The following is a 19,560-nucleotide window of genomic DNA, read 5'->3' as shown; positions in this document are numbered from 1 at the left end:
GTTATTGAGAAGAAGTTGTTTAAAGATTTTAACATATTTGACCCCTGTGACCTTTAAAGTGGGTCAAGGTCATTCATTTGAACAAACTTGGTAGTCCTTCATCCCAGCATGTCACAGGCCCAATATCTACACTCTGAGCCTTTTGGTTAATGAGAAGAAGTTGTTTAAAGATTTTAACATATTTGACCCCTGTGACCTTTAAAGTGGGTCAAGGTCATTCATTTGAACAAACTTGGTAGAGCTCCATGCCAGTATCCTCTGTGCCAAGTATTAGCCCCCTAGACCTTCTAGTATTTGAGAAGAAGTCGTTTGAATGAAAAGTTTACGGACGGCGCACGGCGGACGACGACGGACGAAGCATGATGACTATAGGTCATCGGACCCTTCGGGTCAGATGACCTAAAAAGGCAAGCGATTTAAGACCCATTTAAAAAAGACATATAAGTTTTTTCATATATAGTTTATTTTGACAGGCATACACAATGTTGATAAGATAAAAATATCATGGTTTTCATGATATACTTGTTGTTAACAATGAATAAAAAGCTAGGTTCATCACACTGTCTAAAATGTTCTCATTGATCAACCTGTCAAAACTGTATATCAATTTTTGTGATTTTTTTTTTTTTTTTTTTTGAGCAATAAAGTTATGGTTTGAACAAAATAGCCTGATGAATTTTTAGATCACAATTATTCTTAAAAACTTGAGAGAAACTACCATTAGCACAAAAATATTTTAGCACAATAATTCAGCACTATATTTTCAGCACTCAATGTGCGAACACACGTTTACCAAAATGTGCGTGTTTACAGTATACATGTACCAAACCTAACACAAGAACACTGGAATATCTCACTACATTTGAGGGGAGATCGGAAATTCCAATCATTGAGGTAAAATTCTGAACACTTTTTGCCCAGAGCCATATAACATTTCTCATCTCACATTCAGATGAGGAATGAACTACCTTGACTTACGAATGGAACCTCCTGTTATCAACTTCAATAGCAACATAAGGAAAGTTCAGTACAATAAGGTATTTATCATGTTTAACAATCCAGTTATCAAAACTGTAAGAAGCCAGAAAGACAGTAAACAGTTCAACCTAACATTCCAGCTGCCATCACTTATGTTACAAACAAAACAAGCCCTATTAAAGACAGAGATGGACTGGGGAATACAGTCATATCACCAAGCATTCAATAAAGGTCACAGGATTTTGAATGAGTCAAAATTCTATATGAAATCGAACTTGTGCAACCTCTGGTGAATATTTCATGTGTACGATTTGATCACTGCTAGGTGCAGTTAGCGTTTCTTAGGAAGGTGAGACCATTCTGTACTGATGTGTTTCTCAGGAAGGTGAGACCATTCTGTACTGTTGTGTTTCTCAGGAATGTGAGACCATTCTGTACTGATGTGTTTCTTAGGAAGGCGTGACCATTCTGTACTGTTGTGTTTCTCAGGAATGTGAGACCATTCTGTACTGATGTGTTTATTAGGAAGGCGTGACCATTCTGTACTGTTGTGTTTCTCAGGAAGGCGAGACCATTCTGTACTGATGTGTTTCTCGGGAAGGCGAGACCATTCTGTACTGATGTGTTTCTTGGGAAGGTGAGACCATTCTGTACTGATGTGTTTCTCAGAAACTGGTGCAAACACCATGTAAAAAATACCTCACTTTTACAACAATCTATTCACATGGGGCAAAAATCATTGTATAAGTATGTACAATGTATAAAGAAACATCTTTACTTCCATATGTCTGCCATCATAATGGTCATTGAATAAAACCAAGCATTTAATGATGATGAGAGGAACAGGTTTCAATGAGATTCTAAGTATTTTCTGAGTATATAGAAAAATCTTCCTCTAGAAACATCATGACAAAAAAATGAAAACCCTGAAGTGTCATAAGTTAATCCATCAAACTCACAAAGGCCACTTTTGCTTTTGCAGAAAATCCTGCTTGTAGACAGTTTCAGCATGAATTCTCACTGACCAGCAGATGTCAATATTGTAGCAATACAGCCCTCAGACTGCATCAGATTTCTAAGACCTTCCTTATTTATAAACAACCCTAATCCAATTGGTCATCCTGGTAAATAAAACCAACCCCATATATCACAATTTTCATATATCTAACCTTTTTACTTATATGCAGGTATATACATGACTGTTTACCTAAACATATCTATTTATGAATACCTGTAAGTATAAGTATTTAACCATAAAATAACTAGCCACAAAAACTCTTAACACAAAGACACACCTAAACTACCGAGAGCATATTTTTTTCCTCTGAATCCAAACTCATTGTGTATTTATCATTGATACTGATTAAAAATCTGTGAACCCACATAACACAAATCACTATTCAACCATAATTTACTTTAAAAAATTTTCAAAAGAAAAGAGTGATTTTTACAACTTAAAGCAAACACTAGAAAGTGTCTACAAGAAATAAATGCCCTACTTTTGTACAATTGAGAATTTCATCAGCAACAGAACTTTATGCTTTGATACTACATGGTAAACATGAACCAAATCTATAGAGGTTTTCGCCAGATAGAACATGATTTTGGACAACATAGGACAATGATGGATGGACAGGCAACTCCATGTAAGTCCCCATTCCCTGCCACATAAAAAAACTTCTCAATACAAAACCCAGGTGATTTCACAGATAAATATTTCTCTTTCATCAATTCCAAACTAACCATCTCTAACAAAAAAACAGAGGAATGCCAACAGATTTTTCAACATCATATCTTAACTTGAACGAGCAATAAAGCCAAACTTTTCCGGCTGGTAGAAATATTTAATAATACACTGCACCATGTCCTGAAGTTCAGCTTCAGCACTTTTACGGTCCATCCTGCAAAATAGAAAAGTTTCAAAAACTTCAAATGTTTTCTTGAATACCATATGTCAGGTAATAAGCCCACCCATATCTATTGCTGTTTAGTAGAACTATTTCTGTGTGTAGCTAGTGATAAATCTTTGTCTGGTAATAAGCCCACTCACATCTATTGCTGTTAAGGAAGATAATTACGCTATTTATCCAGTGATACACCAGATAACAAGCCCACCCTTATCTATCACTGTTCAGCAGAATCACCAATCTATCACATTTCCTTATATGGTGATACAGCCATCATTACTTTAAATGGTGGTTATCTTTTGACTCCCTAGGGTCCTGTAAAGCAATCACCCTTACTTTGAATCAGATATTATGTGTTGGTCTCTGGGCTTATTGTCCTGTATTAAGCCCACTGCTGAATTTTAGTTCAAGGTTGTGTTCACCCCTGCGATCCTGTATCCAACCAATCTCTGACAAAGCTGTATCAGAGGTAAATACATACCCCGGGGTTGAGTTGGGGCTGTGTTCTGACACAGCTGTATCAGAGGGGGTAGGGTTGGGGCTGTGTTCTCACACAGCTGTATCAGAGGGGGTTGGGTTAGGGCTGTGTACCGACACAGCTGTATCAGAGGTATATACGTACCCAGGGGTTGGGTTGGGGCTGTGTTCTGACACAGCTGTATCAGAGGGGGTAGGGTTGGGGCTGTGTTCTCACACAGCTGTATCAGAGGGGGTTGGGTTAGGGCTGTGTACCGACACAGCTGTATCAGAGGTATATACGTACCCAGGGGTTGGGTTGGGGCTGTGTTCTGACACAGCTGTATCAGAGGGGGTTGGGTTAGGGCTGTGTTCTGACACAGCTGTATCAGAGGGGGTTGGGTTGGGGCTGTGTACCGACACAGCTGTATCAGAGGTATATACGTACCCAGGGGTTGGGTTGGGGCTGTGTTCTGACACAGCTGTATCAGAGGGGGTTGGGTTGGGGCTGTGTACCGACACAGCTGTATCAGAGGGGGTTGGGTTGGGGCTGTGTTCTCACACAGCTGTATCAGAGGGGGTTGGGTTGGGGCTGTGTACCGACACAGCTGTATCAGAGGTATATACGTACCCAGGGGTTGGGTTGGGGCTGTGTTCTGACACAGCTGTATCAGAGGGGGTTGGGTTAGGGCTGTGTTCTGACACAGCTGTATCAGAGGGGGTTGGGTTGGGGCTGTGTACCGACACAGCTGTATCAGAGGGGGTTGGGTTAGGGCTGTGCTCTGACACAGCTGTATCAGAGGGGGTTGGGTTAGGGCTGTGTTCTGACATAGCTGTATCAGAGGTATATACGTACCCTGTGGTTGGATCTGGACAGTGTTCTGTGTAGTACTTGATTTTTGGCTCTGTTCCACTAGTACGGAGCGTGGCAACACATCCATTCTCAAATGTGAATGTAATCATCTGACTAGACTTACTCACAGGTAAAAGCTGTAACATAAACAGGGGTGAGAATCAGTACCATTATAAAATTTCATATTTAAAAATCATAATGCTTAATTCTGACTTCAAGAAACATCTTAAACAACATCAATATCAAATAACTAATTGTACAAGACTGACAGATACACTTCTAAAAAGCCAATAAGACAATTTTGATAAACATTAATTCATAACCATAAGTCTAATTCCACACTCCAAACACTCATATGTCAATGCTAACTTCTGCCAACACACAAGCAGACGAGTGCTTTTATTCAGGACTCTATCGTTATCTTTGTTCAGCGTAATGAAGAACAAGCAGTCAATTAAAATTGAAGTGTTTCAAAAGGCAATCATTTCATAATTGACGTGTTTATCAATAACCAAACCAGGTCATTGTCTTGACCAATCTGTAGTTTTCTGTCTAGCCAGGACATTTTTAACACTTTGTCGTGATTTTGGGCGATGTTGACTCAGATAGTTCAAACTCTTAATTGCTCTTCACAAGCAAAATTTTGTATGCTTAATTTTTTTTGAATTGACTAAAGATTTACTGTATGTAACAAAGGTCATTATTTCCTTCAATGTCTTTATTAGGAATCAATTCCGAGACCTCTGATTTACTAGTCTTATTTTTTACAATCAACACTTTAATGTAAAAGAACTTACCGGTTTGTTGTTGGACTGACTGTTGTCATAGCCTACAGTAAGATCTCGGATATATTTAATTTTGTATGGACCACAACTTTCTGGATACTGTAATGTACAAAAAAAAAAAACTCAAATATATGCAACTGAGTGATGACGGTGTAAACCAGCTTTCTTTCACATGTGATTCCAAATTTTTGTGATTGACACAAATTTGTGAAAATTAATCACCACAAGTTCTGGATTCTCCTTTCTCCAGCCACACAAATCCAAAATAAATCACGAAAGAAAGTTGGTTTACTGTATGTTAAATTGGAAGCAAGATCATTAATTGCTTAAATTATAATCTTTGTTCATGTATCAATTACATGTACATATTTCTCTAACTGGATTGAATATTTATTGTAAAACTGTTCCTTTACTTTAAATTTCATATTAGTCACAACAATCATGAATGACATATCAACATTTTTAATCCTTATCCTCGGTATAGATGGAAACTTGCCTAGAGTCTTGAAGAGAGAAGAATGAAGAATTCCCAAAAAACACTAGCATTTGGGCAGGAGTCAAAAAATTCATTTCAAATTCAAGTGGTATATCGTTCCCTAATTGCTTAATGAAACCCAATTAAATAATTATCTACTGTGCCCTGCCTTGACCATTCTAAGGAATAATGACAAGACAATGGACGACCAAAATCCTGACAGCTTATAAACATAACAGAAGCAAACCAGTACAAATTCTCACCTTTCCCGTGTTATTGTAATTTCTAATCTCAGCAAACATTTTCTCTATTGTCGGAGGATCATGACAAATGTAGTAAGAGTTACTTGAAAGATGAAATCCATACCTGAAAATTGATCAAGAATTTTCCATTTCAGCATCACACCATTAACAGGTACACTTTTGCACATCATCTGTAGTCTTTTATTCAGGACAATTATTAAATTCACTGACAAAATTATTTTTCATTTTGTGCTGAATATGGCATCTTGCAAAGGGGAGAAGAGAACACGAAGTACGAATCTGAGGTGAAAACTAGTCATCACTTCAATAGTATATTCATATTCAATGTAGACTGGGCAAAATATCATGTTAATATATATAATTAATGAGAATTTCAAGATTTCAACCACGAAATCTTGCATTTATCTTTAGTCCAAATATTTCATTTGTGAAGTTTGCAACTTGTTTGGTCAAAAACAGTGACTGCCTCATCTTTTAACATCCTTCTAGGGAATTAAACCCCAAACATCTAAGTGAAAGGCATGTTACCACTGCAACACCAGATCATTATCTACCCATTGTATCTGAATATAGTGTCAGTATTCTGATTGTGTAGAATTTCTGTCTTACTCACATGATCACTTGGAGTTTTGCACCAAAAAACAAAGATAAATTTTTTGGAGCCAAGATGTTTATATCTACAACTTTCTATGGACTGACCTTCCTTCATGAGTAATCTCCCTTATAATGGATATTTCATATTTTATAATCAACAGTCGCAGAAGGCAGAAAGTTATCAATCATGTGTTAAAATTGAAAATCGTCTGAACCCTAACATAAGTACATCCTTACTTCTGGTATACATTGTTGAGCTGATCGTAGAGTGTAAGGCCTTGACTCTGCAGGTATAGTACCATTTGTCCCATAACAACAGAAGCGCTGACCCCATCCTTGTCCAGCACACATGATCCACACATAAAACCTGTAACAGTATACACATGGTTCTTCATCTTACTATAAACAAAGCACATAATTTGAAAAAAAAAAACAGAAAACATTTAACCTTGACATTTAACCTGGTGACCTTAACCTTGAAGTGTTAAACTCAATGTTGGTTAATGATAAGCATTGAATCATATCATTGTTGTGTTGTGTTAAGATATCATATTTGTATGACAGAACACAGAACAGGGAGGACAGGTTAAACTCTTCATTGCTCTAGAATAATAATTGAGGGTTAAAACACCTGTATTGCGAGAGGAACAAGGCCTTCTGGTTGATCTATGGAGCTACACGAAATCCTCAGACCCATACTTATACTACAGTGTCATTTCTTGTTGAAATAGAATTTCTTTTACCAGAAAATGACTAAATGTTAACCTGGATCATTGACATGGTGACCTTAACCTTTGATCATGCATTGCAAACTTAAATTGTGATAAACTTTTCATAATTTCACTGCAAAGTGAGGCTCCTGTAACAGAGGCTTAATTTCAGCTCATTGCAAACATCTCCGGTTGATGTCTAAAGTTTCTTGAGGCATTTGTAACTTTCTTACCAATAGCTTCCTCAAATGCAAACAGAACAGTTTTTCCCTCCTGTAGATGATCATGTGACCTGTTTCCCATCCACTTAAATCCTGTCAGGGTTTCCTATTGAATACAAAATAATTACTCTGATAAAACCTGCGACAAACTGATGTAAACACATCTTCATGTAAATACATACATTTTGATCCAGGTTTTCAGATCACATAATAGATAATTTGCTACTATGAGAACGTCAAGAATTTCTAGCTGTCTATTCACTTCAACATCCAAACATCCTTTTTTGTGGATGTCAAGGTGGTGTAATGTTTAAAGGCAGTTGTAGAATTCCTTGTCTAGGCGATTTGGTGCTACTGATTTTAAGATTAAGGACTGGAAAGGGCAAAAGTAAAACATTATACAAATATTAATGAAGAAGACAATGCATTAGTAATGTTGCTGATTTGAAGGATTCAGATTTGAATTATTATGTGTTACAGATGTACTGAAGTAATTCTTAATTGATAGATTCACACGCGATACATTTTCTAGCGCACCACTGTGTGATAGGATTTCACATTTTGTGCAATTTATAGAAAATGGTTGATTAATATTACGGATTGAAAATTAAACAGAATATTCATGTAGTTATGCCCAAATAATGACCATAGGTGTAATAAACATTATTCAGTAATTATAAAGGTAATTTAACATTGATCAAAATACAACCAGACTCTGTATTAGTTACTCTCTAGTGTATAGTTTCCACACCTCAGACAGTGTAACCTTGTACAATCCCCTCAATGAAACTAACTGAATAAAGAGTTACAGTTTTTCATGTTGCTTGATGCAACAAATGTATTTCTTTTCAATACTCACTTCAAAACAAAATCCTTCCTTTTTGGCGATACTTCCCAGGATCTTAGAAGATACTGTACTCGCTAGCATGTAAACATCCTTTGCTGCAAAGAATTTATTTAAAAAGTGATTCAAGCTAGAAATAAAATCATTTTCGTACAGAAATGTTGGTTGCAGGTTTTAGTTAGATGTGAGCAGAATCTTTCACAATATTATCCGTTGACTCTGAATGCACAACATTAGATCTGTCAAGTTGCTCCTCCTGCAGTCTCCTTGTGTATAAAACTGAGGGACTCACCAGGTGTATCAGGGTATTTCTGTCTGTAGTGAGTCCAGCTCCACCAACCAAATAATGCCCCCAATTCATTGCCCGAAAATATATGCCACTCTCCACTGAAATCATAGAACATTTCCAGAATTATACATCTTATACAGGTGCAATATTGAGATCATTGAATACAATATGACTTGCAATCTCACGAGGAAACCGCAGCCTTTATACTCCAGGGGTTACCAACTCCTCTATACTCCAGGGCCTACCTTGTTCTCTATACTCCAGGGGTTACCAACTCCTCTATACTCCAGGGCCTACCCTGTCCTCTATACTCCAGGGGTTACCAACTCCTCTATACTCCAGGGCCTACCTTGTTCTCTATACTCCAGGGGTTACCAACTCCTCTATACTCCAGGGCCTACCTTGTTCTCTATACTCCAGGGGTTTTTATCTGTCTACAGTTTAATATCAGTGTCTTTAATATCACAAATGAAAATTATAAATGATTTTTGACCTTATATAGACTGACCTTTTAAGTTTCTCAGCTACAGCCAGTCGATCTGCATCAGGATCATTAGCAAGAATCAGTTGGCAATTGTTGGCATCTGCTGTTGCCATTGCTAGTTTCTGCAGACACAAGATAACAATTAGTGTTCTTCATTTCTACCCACCTTTACTGTCATCTGAAAACTACAACCGTAGTAGTTCACTTTCAATAGGCCAATGTCTGGTAATAAGCCCACCCCTCTCTGTAGAGACATACAACCCAACCCCTTGACTTAAATTTTGTGTTGGCCCTCTTGACCTATTGTATCATATCATTTGATAGGAATCTACTCTACAGTTAATGGTTATTACCATGAGATCAGAGATGTCAATTTAACACCTCACCTACTGAAATATATTATCGTGGAGATCACTGCTTTATGACAAATGATTTCAGCATCCTTAGGTTGTTGAAAATATTTGATTGGTTCTGAATTTACAACTTTATAATTAATTTCTTTTAAATTGCAATAATTAATTTTGCAGGATTTGGTATGGGTAAATATATAATAAAGAAACTGCCATGAACTCCGAGAATCTAACATACGTACCAAAATTTCAATACACTTTCTCATTTAACATTAATGTGATAAAGACTCACCAAAGCACCCTTGCCTTCCTCCGGGTTCGGGTATTTAACTGTTGGGAAATCTGGATCAGCTTCTACCTGATAAGAACAGGGAAGATATTTCATCAATGAAAGTAACATAGCAATGGTGTGCTTCTACCTGATAAGACAGGGGAGATAATTCATCAATGAAAGTAACATAGCAATGGTGTGCTTCTACCTGATAAGAACAGGGGAGATATTTCATCAATGAAAGTAACATAGCAATGGTGTGCTTCTACCTGATAAGAACAGGGGAGATAATTCATCAATGAAAGTAACATAGCAATGGTGTGCTTCTACCTGATAAGAACAGGGAGATAATTCATCAATGAAAGTAACACAGTAATGGTGTGCAGATGCTGACAAAGCCTAAGAGACATATTGAACACCTTACTTCTTTTTCATGCACTTAATCAAATAAAAGGTTTTTTTCTCAAACACCCCTAAAAGCTACAACTACAGGTCTGATTCTTTCACCTGCAAATTACCTTTCATACTTTCATTCATTTTTTTGTTACATATTCTCTACATAGGATCTGACAACATCCCTTAAGGAGTCATGTTCAGTTCTGGTGACCTTTGCACCCTTTGTACTACACACAAGGCGATGCTAATTCTCACTCGTTACTCTCCACAAAGGAGTTAGAAAAGAATTCAGTATGTTAATCAGATTGACACCTAGGTTTTGTAAGCATGCTTGTGCAACGGCTCTCAAAGAGGAACTTTTGTTTGATTTTCTTGTTAAAGTCAATTCCATTTCTCTCTTTTCCAATCACCCACTTTTTCCTTTGTTTCTAAGAATGGAAACTAGTGTCATGTCTTTTTATAACACACAGTCCTTGTCAGGCCTTGAACATCTTATTATTTGTGTTGAAGGGTTATTACCTGTTCTAGGACGGGGATGACCTTCAGGTGACCCACAGTACGACAGGCCTCCTGGATGAATGGGTAGCCCACACCATGCATAGCTGTGTAGGTAAACACCAGGCTGGGGACATCATCACTGAAATATCAATTAGAAACAAGGTTTTTGTCTGTATTTCTCTACTTATTATCAAAATGTACGAGATCCTTGTATAATTATATGGATTCAACCAACACAGGAACCAAAATGTCAAAAATATACACAGTAAACAAAGAATAGTTTTAAAAAAAAAACCAGCAAGAATGGTTAAAAATTCAATTTCAAACTAGAAGTAGATATCAAGAAATTTTTAAAATACTTTAAAATCTTCAAATATTTGTTCCAGAATCACATTCTGAAAAGTTGTGAAAATGATCTGCTACGGAATTCATGTACAGCATAATAGTAGTAAAGGACTGTAAGAAGGACACATTTTCATGTCCTGTCTTACAGCCAGAAAACATTTTTATTGCATTTTTTCACCTGTCTAATTATTACAGTCCATTCTGAACTGACGTGTTCAGTAAGACAAACAAGGAGATAAGATCACAGCTGAACTACTTATATCTATTATACTTACTTAAACTGAACAAGTTTTGACAAGTCCTCGTTGTACTTCTGAAAGACATCTGGGTACGGGTCTTTGACCAGAGGACCGGAGAGGTCAGAGATTTCCCAGGATGTTGGAAGTGGTTCTAGACTTTCCAATATACTTTTGGCTATCCCTTTATCATGTGGACTGATGATCTATAAAAACAGGCTGAATTTTCATACATTGATTCCAGGATCAATTTTCTACACCCCCAAACACGAGAAACATGATAATTTTCCTACATCCCCAAACACTAGAAACAGGACCATTTTCCTACAATAATTCCAGGATCAATAATTCCAGGATCATTTTTCTACATCCCCAAACACGAGAAACATGATAATTTTCCTACATCCCCAAACACAAGAAACAGGATCATTTTCCCACACCCCACAAACACGAGAAACATCATTTTCTACACCCCCAAACACAAGAAACAGGATAATTTTTCTACACCCCTAAAACACGACAAACAGGATGATTTTCCTACACCCCCAAAAACTAGAAACAGGATCATTTTCCTATACCCCTAAACATGAGAAACATGATGTTGTTGACAATACTGTTCAGACTATTACATACAAATATATGCCAATCATTCAGTCTACAATGTATTGAAGGGTCTTTGATATTTTGATGTTGACCATGTAGTTTGTGATCGATTTTTGCACTGTCAAATTAAAATGAAATCGATTTTTGTACTGTCAAATTAAAATGAAGTCAATCACAAAATGGATAAGGCACATATAAATATTTCAAGACTGCTGTGACTTTTAAAGAAAGATAGTCCCTTGTGTCTATGATCTTGCAAAATGCTCAAGGTCATTCATTTAAACTAACATAGAAGAGAAAAGTTGACTATAGACAGAGGACACACCATAACATAAGTTTACTTACTTTACAGGCAGGTGAGCTAATAAATTTTAAATGTGCACTCCTACCTGTGATCCATTTCCCCAGTAAACTTTGTAGCCATTGTCTTCCTTTGGATTATGTGAGGCTGTCACCATGATACCACAAGCTGCCTTACACATCAACACACCATAGGCCTGCAAATAATGTAAACATCAACACACCATAGGTCTACAAATAATGTAAACATCAACACACCATAGGTCTACAAATAACATACACATCAACACATCATAGGCCTACAAATAACATACACATCAATACACCATAGGCCAACAAATAACATTCACATCAACACACCATAGGCCTACAAATAATGTACACATCAACACACTATAGGTCTACAAATAACATTCACATCAATACACCATAGGCCTACAAATAACATACACATCAACACACTATAGGCCTTCAAATAACATACACATCAACATATCATAGGCCTACAAATAACATACACATCAATACACCATAGGCCTACAAATAACATACACATCAATACATCATAGGCCTACAAATAACATACACATCAATACATCATAGGCCTACAAATAACATTCACATCAACACACCATAGGCCTACAAATAATGTACACATCAACACACCATAGGCCTACAAATAACATACACATCAACACACCATAGGTCTACAAATAACATTCACATCAATACACCATAGGCCTACAAATAACATACACATCAACACACCATAGGCCTACAAATAATGTACACATCAACACACCATAGGCCTACAAATAATGTACACATCAACACACCATAGGCCTACAAATAACATACACATCAACACACCATAGGTCTACAAATAACATTCACATCAATACACCATAGGCCTACAAATAACATACACATCAACACACTATAAGACTACAAACCTTTCTTTTTTTTGGCTGCATCTACAAACTCACATTTCTGCATGACAACAATTTTACAAAAATCAATTTTCTCATAACAAACTTCCTTATTATAGAACTAAAGATATTGGTTTTGTATCTGTCTAAATTTACAGCAATTATTTTTGCAGCAATTCATCATGTCAGTAGAGAAAGTTAATCAGTCACATTCACATTGTCTCTTACGGCAACAACAATATACATTTAACACTGCTTGTTTCTGGAAAATATTCAGTTGACAAGGAACTTTTGTTCAGCAATATTTTAACGTAATATGGAAATGATCACCATTTATATCTTAAAAAAGCCCTCTGACCCAAAGAGACATTTGACTCTTACAATTAGAGTCTTTTAACTCCCTAAAATTTTCTCTGATTTTTCGCCTTTTGAAAAGCATGATCATACCAAATTAGTATGAATTGATTTTTTTTTGTCTCTTGAAAGTCAGGAACCAAATGGACTCCCTGGTATTAATAGACAAGGGAAATCTTGACATTGTCCATATCATAAGGGTCTAAATTGAATGCTTCAATGATGATACAATTTGTACTCAATAAATACACATTAATTATTGAGAAGATTTCTGAGCTATTCCTGTATTATAAAAACATATCCCACCCCAGGACCCACCCTTAGAATTTGACTATGAAGTGATAGACAGGAAACTGAACCATGAATAGATATAGCAGTCATCCATTTTGGAGTCCTTAGATCAAGCAAATGTTTTATTGGAATAGCTCTCCCTGAAAAAAACCAAATTCCAGACAAATTTTGTGTTACTATGATAACTATCTACTGACTAAGAGAAAAAAGAAAATTTAGGTTATAAATTGAGAGAGCAGCTGATACTTACAACATACGGGGTAGCACACATCCTGGAAAACAGGTACACTGGAACTTTCTTATTGATAAACACAGCTGTAGCCAACTTGGCAAATCTGAGGAAATCAACATAAAAAAACTAGTACCCAATAAAATAATAATAATCCACATTGCATCAAAATAAGGTCCTTGGGTCAACAAATCTCCATTTTCATTTCTTCTGTGTACTTATGTCATTATGGAAAAAGGCTAAATATATCCTTGTTGTTTAGACCTTCGTTAAAGGACAATCACAACTTAAGAGTACAAGAGATCCCAGAGGGATCTTGGCACCCATCATTGTTTGATCTTTATTTGCTCTTTTAAAGTTGGATCTTTTCCCTTCTTTTCTCTGTATCTGCTCTTAATGATAAGACATTTGAACATTCCTTTGCAGAAATAGCAATCATAATCTACACCTGCCAAATCCAAAATGGCCCCCTTTTGGCCATTTTGTTGTTTCTGATCAGTCCCAAAATTAAATGGGCACAATGAGAGACCAAAGGGAACATACATATGAAATTTGAGAGGGATCCATTCAGTACTTGTTAAGAAACAGGGATTCCTATTGTCCAATTACCCCACACAACCTGTCTATAGAGAACTATTCCTATTGTCCAATTACCCCCACACAACCTGTCTATAGAGAACTATTCCTACTGTCCAATTACCCCCACACAACCTGTATATAAAGAACAGTTCTCAATGTCCCACTACCTCACACAACCTGTCTATAAAGGATAGTTCCAAATGTCCCATTACCCCACGAAACCTGTCTAAAAAGAACTGTTCTCAATGTCCCATTACCTCACACAACTTGTCTATAAAGGATAGTTCCCAATGTCCCGTTACCTCACACAACCTGTCTATAAAGGACAGTTCCCAAATCCCCCATAACCCCCACACAACCTGTCTATAAAGGATAGTTCCCAATGTCCCAATACCCCTCACAACCTGTCTATAAAGGACAGTTCTGAATGTCCCATTACCCCACACAACCTATCTATAAAGGATAGTTCCCAATATCCCATTACCTCACACTACCTGTCTAAAAAGAACTGTTCTCAATGTCCCATTACCTCACACAACTAGTCTAAAAAGTACAGTTAGCAAATGTCCCATTTCTTCCCACAACCTGTCTATAAAGGACAGTTAGCAAATGTCCATTACTTACCACAACCTGTCTATAAAGGACAGTTTGCAAATGTCCCATTTTCTCCTATACTTGTCTATAAAAGACAGCTAGTTTTTCAGCAATTTTCATTTACAAAATCTTGTGCTTAAAATTTTCATTTGGATAGAAATTATTTTAAGACTTTTCTCTTCACCTAAATTTTTTTAGAAATTATAACGTTTAGGATTGAGACTTCAGCTAGAGGTACAAATGTACTCTGTTTTACCTGTCGCTGTTATAGCGTCCATCATAACCAATCACAACACCATCAGTACAAGCTGTCTGGCAGGTCTGCAGCAGATGTTTACACAATCCCTGTAAGCAACAACAAATATCTATGAAATTAGCACAACTTATATCAATACCATCAAATAAAGATATAAGTATAATACTGTGGATTCATTTTATTTCGTGGGGGTCCAATTTTCGTTGTTTTCGTGGATGAGCAAATCCACGAATTTAAAAACACAACGAAATATGAACTACTTACTAAAGTAATTTTGAAATTTGACCAAGTAATCTTTGCCGACACCGGAAACGTCCACCGGTAATGACAGAAGCCCCGTAATTAGTTGGGACGGGTAGTCTGAGGCTCGACATGGATACGCTAAATTGGTGTCAACGATATATAATTATATATTATTAAACATAACAAAGGGTAAGTACCCATTGTGATGCTAAGTATGATGGGATCGCAGTCGTTAGCGACACTGTGGACACTAGGCTTGATCGGACCATCCTGTCGATGGAAGATTGGATCCGTATTTCTATCCGACTACAGGTTCACAATAATTATTAATAATGCAGATCTTGTTTACACACCTGTTTACACACATGGTCCAATCGATACGCGTGGTGTTTTCATATGACTGCGGTACACCGACTGATCAGCACACAATGTTTATCCACTGAAAACAATTGTTTCTGATAATTACCGATTGATTACACGCCAGGATATATACTGATTTGTGGTTTGATATTAATGCGAGACTGTTGTAAACAGCGTTATAAAAACACAGGACGCCATCTTGAAAAAAAACCGTTCTTTTATTCTTGTCATTAGTGTTAATTCCTGTGAACATAGCCTTAATACAAACAGAAAAAAATTCAACTGGAAGCAAAAAGAGAAAATTCTAACGTTTTCATTTTTTTCCCACAGAATCAAAAATCCACGAATTTATGAGTCCACGAAACTGTCTAATTTGTAGAAACAACGAAAATTGAACCCAACGAAAATAAATGAATCCACAGTATTTCCAAACGTTAATAGGACATATACATTTGTACCAGTTACAGCAAATTAGCAAGATTGTGGATCACCAGGTACATGGTCTTCTGATACTGACTATACAACAGCCACAATTTCGGTTTATAAATGTGTAGAATTGGCTCTAAGGAAAGCATATTCTGGATAAAAGCCAATCAATTTTATGTCCATCTATCATAATTTCAATCACTGTCCAAGATGGACAAAAACAGCGGTATGATGCCATTTGGCTTTACTGTATTGTATGACTAATCTTTACACTGAAAAGTATGTTGTCTGTATGATAGACACCTACCTGTGTTGTCTATGATAAACAACTACCTGTGTTGTCTGTATGATATACACATACCTGTGATGTTTGTATGATAGACACCTACCTGTGTTGTCTGTAAGATAGACACCTACCTGTGTTGTCTGTATGATAGACACCTACCTGTGTTGTATGTAAGATAGACACCTACCTACCTGTGTTGTCTGTAAGATAGACACCTACCTGTGTTGTCTGTATGATAGACACCTACCTGTGTTGTATGTAAGATAGACACCTACCTGTGTTGTCTGTATGTTAGACACCTATCTGTGTTGTCTGTATGATAGACACCTACCTGTGTTGTCTGTATGTTAGACACCTACCTGTGTTGTCTGTATGTTAGACACCTACCTGTGTTGTCTGTATAACAGACACCTACCTGTGTTGTCTATATGTTAGACACCTACCTGTGTTGTCTGTATGTTAGACACCTACCTGTGTTGTCTGTATGATAGACACCTACCTGTGTTGTCTGTATAACAGACACCTACCTGTGTTGTCTGTATGTTAGACACCTACCTGTGTTGTCTGTGTGATAGACACCTACCTGTGTTGTCTGTGTGATAGACACCTACCTGTGTTGTCTGTATGTTAGACACCTACCTGTGTTGTCTGTATGATAGTTAAGTCATTCATCATACTATAACCTGCTCCCATCCTTGCTCGCAAACCTACAGGTAGAAAGTTTATTCTTCTAACTTATTCGTAAACATAGGAAACACACAGTGATGTATATTGTGAGGCAATATTGAATTTTTCTAGTGCTTTCTTGTTGATGATATATTGTACTATCTCCTAAGATTCAATCTTTCTCACCTGTCTTCCCCTAGGTCATGGAAGTCTAAGTGAATCTCAATGTTGCCATAGATACTTTCTTATTTTTGTCTGCCATTTTTTATAAATTAAAACAGTGATATTTAAAAGAAAACATTCAGTAAGCCTATTATACAGTGTACATGCAAACTTTTGGGGAAATTACATGGGCGTATTTGGGCTTGTTCTTTATAATATGAAAATTGAAAATTCCTATTAATCTTAAACTGTCAAATCTAAGGTGGTCACATGTCCATCTTTTTTTCCCTTTTTTCCCCATCAGTCCAATAAGCAAAGCTACATAGCTAGGGATCTTGGGGAGCCCACATATGAAATCTGAGTAGGATTCCTCCAGTGCTTTCCAAGTAATTTCTAATTTTAAACTTTAAATTTCTGAGTCAAAATCAAAGATGGTTGACAGGCATTATAATAGGACGAGTAAAACTAGGGACTAAGGCAAAACTAAACATGAAATTTGAATATGATTCATTGAACACTTAACCAGAAAGTGATAACAAGTTATGACTGACAAATCCAAGATGGCTGCATGTTGGCTATCTCATTTTTCCGATCACTCCCAAAACGGAATAAGCACAAATATGGAACAAGACAAACCTACACATAAAATTTGAAAATTATCCAAAAATAGCAACATGTATGTTGCTTATGCATGGACAGAAAGACAGATGACTGACAGACAATGAGGATTTGGTTTGCTGAAACTTATATCTTATGTCTGTTCTTTCTGGTTGACAAAATAGATTTTTGCAATATGAACAACTTAGCTGAATTCACTGATAATTTAAACAGGGGCTAGATCTTTTTACAAAACCCTATTGGGAGGGTTGTCAGGTTTGGTCTTTCATCAAAGTTGTCTAAGGCTCTGTTATAAATGGAACAAGAAATTAAAGCCCAATATTGCATCACAATAATTAAACTATTGCAGGATTAGAAAGTATCCTGACCTGCTGTTCCAAACTCCATGCGATGAAGAAGACGCTTCTTCAGAGATTCCACCTCACCATCTTTAGCTAGCTTCAATATCTCCTCTCGTGTTGTCTCATTCTAAAACACAACATTCCAAACATATGACCACTCAGCAGTGAAATTTGTTACAAGATCTTTATATACGGTATAAGGCACATATTTGAAATTCAGCTATGTGTCTGTTTGGTGGCAATTCATAGATATTGCATAGCTAGCGATAAATTATTCTTATGTGGTCCTCCTTAATGTGCCAAGGATACATACCGGATGTACACAGATGGATATATAATCCCTTCTGGAATTCCTCCTTGGGACTCATTTATATCGGACGTTTGACAATGTCCTTCGACGTCGAGGGAAATTGTCAAACGTTGAATATAAACAGTCCCGAGGAGGAATTCTCGAAGGGTTAGGATGGATATGTGACTGTTCTGTGCAATGTTCTCTTAGAATGGTTTAGCAGTGCAAATTAATTGTTATCATTGGAGCCAAATGCAATTGTGCGTTCATTTGATGCTTGTGTATTCATTAATCTCAGTCTATCAACATGAAAATCTGACATCAGGATTCTGTGTATTGCGTCAGGGATATCCGTACTTGTCCGTCTTTGTATAGTGTACATGTCATCGTCTGGTGAGATATACGCTTTGACAGCATACTTACTTTATCCCATTCCATCCATTCTTTGACTTTAGCGTCCACGTCACCGTCACCAGTACGTACTTCGGTCATTCTGATAGGATGCTTTCCTCCTCTGCAAATGAGGGCACCTGGCTGTCACTGCACTGGCAATTAATAATATTCGTCTCGTTCAGCAAGACACTTGAAACGAATAAGCATGTGAATGACCAAGACTAAAAGCTATTTAAGGAAGACTGTCCGTTAAAACCTACATTCTGGAGTGACGCGGTGATATATTAGAGTTTCGGCTCGTTCCAGTTGCTGTACTGTTTTTAGTTTATAGGCCCCTAACACCCTGTTTGAATTATACGACGTCAACGATCACTTTTTAAGGCTCTGGCGCTCGAGGCTGTGTAGGGTGGGGGTGGGGGTAGGGTGTTGTTTCAGGAGAAACGTGTTACTGGTTTTTGAGCTACTGAAAAGACAAGGATTAGTGTTTGGCTTCGACAGTTTTTTTTTATCAAAACATAACATGTAATGTAGTGTGCAAACTACATGCATCTGATGTGATCTCTTTGTTCTGCTTATAATTATTCCATTCAAGCAAATATTGGATAGGAATGATAAATACTTATATATTGGAGGTGCTAACTGAATATTTATATCTATCAGAGTGTCAAATATGACAAGCTTTAGGA

At 36.9% G+C, this 19,560-nt stretch overlaps 1 protein-coding gene across 1 annotated transcript; it reads right to left on the bottom strand.

Moving 5' to 3' along the window:
- Positions 1 to 443: 443 nt before the first annotated feature.
- Positions 444 to 19,030, bottom strand: LOC132558289 (phosphopentomutase-like). The gene is made up of 18 exons (XM_060222833.1): positions 18,905 to 19,030; positions 18,220 to 18,319; positions 17,045 to 17,112; positions 15,091 to 15,179; positions 13,683 to 13,767; positions 11,948 to 12,055; positions 10,995 to 11,161; positions 10,396 to 10,513; positions 9,502 to 9,567; positions 8,884 to 8,981; positions 8,379 to 8,473; positions 8,102 to 8,184; positions 7,255 to 7,348; positions 6,549 to 6,678; positions 5,718 to 5,820; positions 4,992 to 5,078; positions 4,198 to 4,331; positions 444 to 2,879 (listed from the first exon to the last, which is right to left on the bottom strand). Exons 1-18 carry the CDS (start codon positions 18,971 to 18,973, stop codon positions 2,774 to 2,776), a joined length of 1,800 nt encoding a protein of 599 aa, XP_060078816.1. The 5' UTR covers positions 18,974 to 19,030; the 3' UTR covers positions 444 to 2,773.
- Positions 19,031 to 19,560: the final 530 nt, after the last annotated feature.

This window comes from Ylistrum balloti, unplaced genomic scaffold (assembly GCF_031769215.1).
Source record: "Ylistrum balloti isolate Yb309-2 unplaced genomic scaffold, AGI_CSIRO_Ybal_v1 Utg370780, whole genome shotgun sequence".
Classification (NCBI taxonomy): Eukaryota; Metazoa; Mollusca; class Bivalvia; order Pectinida; family Pectinidae; genus Ylistrum; species Ylistrum balloti.
Note: the sequence above shows the minus strand (reverse complement) of the source record. Positions and strands in the feature narration are given on the sequence as shown.